This window comes from Anolis carolinensis, chromosome 1 (assembly GCF_035594765.1).
Source record: "Anolis carolinensis isolate JA03-04 chromosome 1, rAnoCar3.1.pri, whole genome shotgun sequence".
In the NCBI taxonomy this organism is placed as follows: Eukaryota; Metazoa; Chordata; class Lepidosauria; order Squamata; family Dactyloidae; genus Anolis; species Anolis carolinensis.
Genome location: NC_085841.1, coordinates 236,998,010 through 237,004,522, shown reverse-complemented (window position 1 = coordinate 237,004,522; position 6,513 = coordinate 236,998,010). Strand labels below are relative to the sequence as shown.

Below are 6,513 nucleotides of genomic sequence, written 5' to 3'. Positions count from 1 at the left end.
TCAAGGTTTGCTTGATGTGCCTTTCTCTTGGCACGTTTCTCCCTTTCACCCTCCATTCATTCCTCTTCAAATTCCACAGCACTGTTTGTCACAGCTGATCTCCAGGTAGAGTGCTCAAGGGCCAGGGCTTCCCAGTTTTCGGTGTCTATGCCACAATTTTTAAGGTTAGCTTTCAGCCCATCTTTAAGCTGCAGGGTATAAATAAGGCAAATATAAACAAACAAACAAACAAACAAATAAATTTTAATCTCTTTTCCTGTCCACCAACATTCCTTTTTCCATTCTTGAGTTGGGAGTACAGACAATCTCTGCTTCATTCAGAAAAATGCTGCACTCGCAGAGCTCAGGCGGTGTTGTATTTCAGTGTCAATGTTGACTTTTGTGGAGAGGTGGCTGCCAAGGTAGCAGAAATGTTCAACATTTTCTATTGTTATACCATTAAAATGTATTCCTGGCATTGCAGAAGGATTGGCTGGTGACTGCTGGAAGAGCACTTTGGTTTTCTCGATGTTCAGTGAGAGACTGAGCTTCTCGTATGCTTCTGCAAAGGTGTTTAGAGTAGCATGTAGGTCTTCTTCTGAATGCGCACAGACTACGTTATTGTCGGCATATTGGAGTTCTATTTTAAAATATTGCTTTTAATATTAATATCAAGTCAATACAGAGTTTATGATATGGTATAGTATGGAGTATAATATTAGTTAAGCCTATTTTTAATAGTAGCTCTTAAGCAATCAGAAACTACAATCAGACAGTATCTTCCAATCCCCTGAGTGTAAACTGTATATAACTGGATTTTTGTTTGCTTAAGTTAAGACTAAGTTGAACTATATACTATCACAATTTTTAGTTTACTAATTTTATCCTAGTTGTTGGAATTCAACCTCACACTGCCCAAGTCTGCAATCCTCAATGAGGAATAGGTAGTTAGCTTTAGAATGTCAATTGAAGTTGATCTATTTGTTATCTCTCTATTTCTCTACCCATCCTGATTGGTGAAGTAGAATGGATACTCTTCAGGTTGCAAGCCTTTGTTTAAGACTTCTGTTTTTTCCATGTTGTCATGCAGACCTCTCCCTACTCTGAGTGTTTGAAGAAATGTAGTGTTTGGAGGTTTTCCCTCTTTTGAACCTTCAAAGAAATTGAGTTAGACAGAAGCTTAGACCCAATTCTTTTCTATCAAGAAATGTGGTTCTTACATTTTTTTAAACAAAACTTTTTGAAACTTTACAAATTGACCTGTGCATCTTTGCCTCATAAGCTCAAGAATTCTTTCACAGCCACAACTATTTAGAAAACTGGTAATTGACTAAGTAACTAGTTGTGGGTGGAGCACTGCGACATGGGTAATAGTGTGAGGCCAGGTATCATTCTTAGACTACCTGCCAAGCCAAGCACTGGCCGAAACACCTGACCCCCGGGGGCACTCCACATTAATGGTTTACTGTCCCAGCCGGTCATTCCTGGAAGGCTGTCCCTGGGAACCTCCCCCCCCAAGCCATAAAGCCCCATAGGAGAGAGGCAAACCCCCCAAAGTAAGCACTAAAGGAGATATTTAGGTGAACCCCCTAAGCCATAGAATCTATAGAGGTAGACCCCAAAATCCTCCTTTACCCCAAAAGGAGGGGTGTCAAGGTATATGCTGACCCAAGCTCCCCCCACTTCCTGCCAGTGACGCCTAGTTATGACAGCCCCACCCGCTTAAATTCTTTACTCCCAGCAGCTTCATGATGGGGTAGGTAGGAAAAAAAAACCCTCTCTGAGGAGGAAAAAAATTCTTACCCGGCTGTAGTGCTACCAGTATAATTAATATTAAACTGAGGGTGGGAGGGTGGGTAGTGCTGCAGGAAGGCCAAAATGAGAGGGGAAGGGGCTACCTGCAAGAAGGTCCATATATTGTGGTTTATAAAGACACCATTATGGATGGGTTAACTGGAAAAGTACGTCTAAGAAGCTGATTGGCTGAGCCTACAAACAGCTAGGGATCTGATTGGTCAATTTCTCTGCCATGCTACTGAGGAACCGTTTGAGCAGGTTTTTTTTTCCTCAGAGTGAGTGTGTGTATGCTGACTGGAAACAGCCAGGAGAGAAGATGGCTGCCAGATCTCAGTGGCCCTGTTATTTTAATTGTTGTTGGGGCTGCTCGCACCTCTCCGGTCACCTCCAAAATAGCAGCTGTCACGATGGGGCAGATGAGAAGGGCTTCCTGTCTTCTTTACCGCTCTTCACCAGTATGATGCATAGCCACACCTATCACTATGTCTTATTTTTGGGATATGGCTTATATTGTACAAATGCTTAGAAATCCTGCTATGGCTTATTTTATAGGTACAGTAGAGTCTCACTTATCCAACATAAACGGGCCGGCAGAATGTTGGATAAGCGAATATGTTGGATAATAAGGAGGCATTGAGGAAAAACCTATTAAATATCAAATTAGGTTATGATTTTACAAATGAAACACCAAAACATCATGTTATACAACAAATTTGACAGAAAAAGTACTTCAATACGCAGTAATGCTATGTAGTAATTACTGTATTTATGAATTTAACACCAAAATATCACGATATATTGAAAACATTGACTACAAAAATGCGTTGGATAATCCAGAACATTGGATAAGCGAGTGTTGGATAAGTGAGACTCTACTGTATGTCTTATTTTTGGGGAAACAGGGTATCTCTATTCAAACCCCCCTCCACATAAGGCTACTGTTAGACATCTGAATTTGTGTTGTGATCAAGATGTCTTTCTCTGTCTTGGTAAGATATTCCTTATGTGATTCTTATTGACATCTTACGTGATCAATTTGTGTATTCTCTCTTTAAAAAAAAAAAAGCTACCACCTGCCTGCTGAATAGTTGCTATATTTGAACATTTTTTATGTGATCTGGAGCAATTTTCGAAAAGCAGATTTGTAGAAGACCCATAAGAGAGTATTTTTCAGTAATCACACTGCAAGTATCAATTGTTCAAAATAATTTTGACTCAAATCTCTGGACAAAGCTCAACCTATGATTTCTGAGAAGTTCTTCTAGTGTTGTAGCATACTTGATCTGCCAGACAACTTAGCAAACCTCATTGCAGTTACTTAATTTTGAGAGTCCTCAGAGATCCAACTCCCAAGAAGGTTTGTTCAGTAAGTGATTATAAATGCCCACTGAAGAGGCAAAAGGTGTGTGTATGTGTGCATCATATTTTGAATTGCAGTTATTTATTTATGTATTTGCTTTCCCAGAAATTATTAGCAGTATAAAATACATTAACAAGATAATGAGCTTTAAGCATTCTTTCAAAGAAGCCTCAGCATACAAATCTTTACTGCTTGAAGATCGCATCATCAGATACACATTACCTTTTTATGTGCACCTAATAAGCTAAATATCAGAAATCCACAGCCATATCACACCTCGGGGCGTGCGGACATTGGGTAAGTATTGTTGTGTAGCCTTGATCCTGCTTTGTAAAAATGGAAAATCTGTACAATTTTAAGGACAATTGAAATATTTTCTATTATACTCTTTTGTGAACATACAGAAATTGTAACTATATGCCTACGTACATATTTGCATGTAAAATGGTATATTTCTTTTAATAGTAAGTTTTGAGATATTATCTAATAGTTATTCAGAGTTGGTTTCTGATAATCATATCAAGAACTACAGAAATACTATAGTTAATTTAGGTTTTTGTTGAGGAGAAAATACATTCTTTGGCTAGTTATTATCTACAAAGGAAATGCAAGGGATCAGTGTTATAATGAACAAGAGGGAGCCTGCAACTTGTCACATCAAGAATATCAGGCAGCTTCTAATGTAACAGATAGAAAGGAGTAGTAGATCACAGTGTTGTTGGGATTTCTTTGGACAGATCACTGGGACCAAATTTGTATGTTGTTGCATTGAGGTTTTCCTTGTTCTTTCACTTTAAAATTCCACCTCTCTGCCTTTTCTTACATTCTGCTTTCCCTGAAGTCCAGAAGAATTAGGGTAATCTCTAAAATTAATTCTTTTTGTGTCAAATTTCAGCTTCTCTAGTTTCATTTTCCACAGGGAAGAAATCGGAATAAGGTGGATTTTAGAAACATGATTACATTAATTTATTGCTTCATGATGCAAGATGTGAAATATAGGTGCCTGCCTGATATTTGTGCACGGATGTAGCATATTTATAGTGAGGAAGAATGGCTTTATTTGCACAGTAGCTCTTGTTAATTTCTTTCTTATTCTGAGAGATCTTAAAAATTTAAAAATGGCAAATATTCTAATTCAGAAAATAATATTTGTGCTTCTTTTTAACTTGCAAATTTAAAATTGTTCTGTCATTTCTTCATGCAAGTTGTTATCTTTCATTACTGTTTATGGTGAGTCTAAAGAGTATTGCCAGCCCACTGACTTTCAACCATTGTGATGGGACCCATCAGGTTTAAGTTAACACCACAGAAGAAGGAAAGCTGGGAGAGTAGGAGAAAGATCGATGTTGAGATCCTGCATCTTTGTGTTTGAAGTTTTAACACTTTTTGCTGTGTAGTTGGGTTAGGATACATGTGGACACTGGTCTCTCAATTTGGATAGTTATACTGTGGCCATGGAGTGGCTGAGGGAGGACATGGGGTGATGGGAAAGTATTTGATTTCATGATCTCTCAGATAAACTATCTGTCAGTGACTATGCTGGAGATCTGGTTGGGCATGGGCAACAGCTCCTCTTTCTTTATTATGGTAGTTGGACACTGTCTGGGGAGGTCTCATCTGACAGTTTACTTCTTCTATCCTGCAACTGAAAAAGTGCAAACGGATGTGTACAGTGATGGCCCTGCACATGACACTTTGGACAGTTATCTCTTTTGAATGAAAATCAGGATTTGTGCTTGTGTCGATCTTGAACAGCATGTATTCATTTTGTTTGTTTTTAAAGAAAATGATCATCATAGAATAAGGAAAGGAAAAGATGCTGTTACTGAATCTACATTTTCTTCACAATGTTTTAGCTATTCCTACGGATCTGGATTGTTTGCAAGATGGAGAGAGCCAACACCACACTGGTGAAGGACTTTTACCTAACTGAGCTGTCAGACCTGCCAGAAGTGCGGATTTCCCTCTTTGTGATGGTTCTGCTGATCTACTTGGTCACCCTGGCAGGGAACGGGGCTATTCTCCTGGCAATTTGGACAGATGATCATCTCCAGACCCCCATGTACCTCTTCCTCAGCAGTTTGTCTTTGCTAGACATTCTTTGCCCAACTGTCACTGTGCCAAAAATGCTCCACGTTTTCTTGTCACAGGACAAGAGAATATCATTTGAGGGTTGCATGCTACAATTATTCTTTCTGATTGATATGGTGGGTACTGAAATTTTCTTGCTAGCAGTGATGGCCTATGACCGCTATGTAGCCATATGTAGCCCTTTACACTACACAAACATTATGAGTAAACGGGGTTGTGCGCAGCTGACTGCTGGAACCTGGCTAACAGGTGTCATTAATTCCATGGTTCATACCTCAATGACTTTTACATTATCATTCTGTGGGCCAAATAAAATCAGCCAATATTACTGTGATATTCTGCCAGTCAGGGCCCTTTCTTGCTCTTCAACATACTTCCCTGAACTAGTCCGTCTTCTTATAGCAGGCATTTTAGGAGGTGGTGCTTTTCTTGTCACTGTGATTTCTTACATCTATATCATTTCTGCTATCTTGCGTATGCACTCCGCTGACGGCAGGGGCAAAGCCTTTTCTACTTGTGGATCCCACTTGACTGTAGTTTGCTTATTCTATGGGACTACCATTGCTACCTATGTCCGGCCCCCCTCAGCCTATTCTCCCAAGCAGGACAGAATTGTTTCCATGTTATATGGGATTATAACACCCATGGTGAACCCTATGATCTACAGTCTGAGGAATAAGGAAGTGAAAAGAGCCTTAGTCAAAGCACTTAGTCCAAAAAGGTTTTAATAATATGTTTAGGCTCAATTCTTCTCACCATTTGCTCTTGGAACATGTGGCTTCATTACATTTGTTTAAAAGTATAATAAATATGCAACAATTAACAATATTCAGCATTGTTTAAATGGAAGGATAGTTTAACATCATTGGGTTAGATGTTTTAACTGAATACACAGCCAAAATGTTCTTTCATTGGCTTCAAAAGGATGCAATCAGATGTATTAACAAGGAAAGAATTGCTTTAATAAAAAGTTTTTTAATGTAATAAGGGCATAAAGAAAACTTTGTATAATGATAATTGTCTCCTCATTTTCTTTACCCCCTTCCTTCTACTTTTGTGACATATTTAATATTTGTGACAATTTAATCTACTAACATTTTCATTTTTCTTCCTTTTTATTGTATAAATTGAAATTTTTTAATTAAAAAAAAGATACAATCAGAAAAAGGAATGTACCTTAATCTTATATACATCACATGACCTCGTCCCCCTTACACTGTATACCAATCTGATCAATATACTATGATCTCCTTTTAGCTGCTTTAAACAGATAGACTTTTGTTATT

The 6,513-nt window shown here is 38.4% G+C and overlaps 1 protein-coding gene across 1 annotated transcript; it reads left to right on the top strand.

Annotated features, from left to right (window-relative positions):
* Positions 1 to 1,830: 1,830 nt before the first annotated feature.
* Positions 1,831 to 6,450, top strand: LOC100554208 (olfactory receptor 5V1). The gene has a single exon (XM_003215029.4). The coding sequence runs from the start codon at positions 5,023 to 5,025 to the stop codon at positions 5,953 to 5,955; it is 933 nt and encodes a 310-aa protein (XP_003215077.2). The 5' UTR covers positions 1,831 to 5,022; the 3' UTR covers positions 5,956 to 6,450.
* Positions 6,451 to 6,513: the final 63 nt, after the last annotated feature.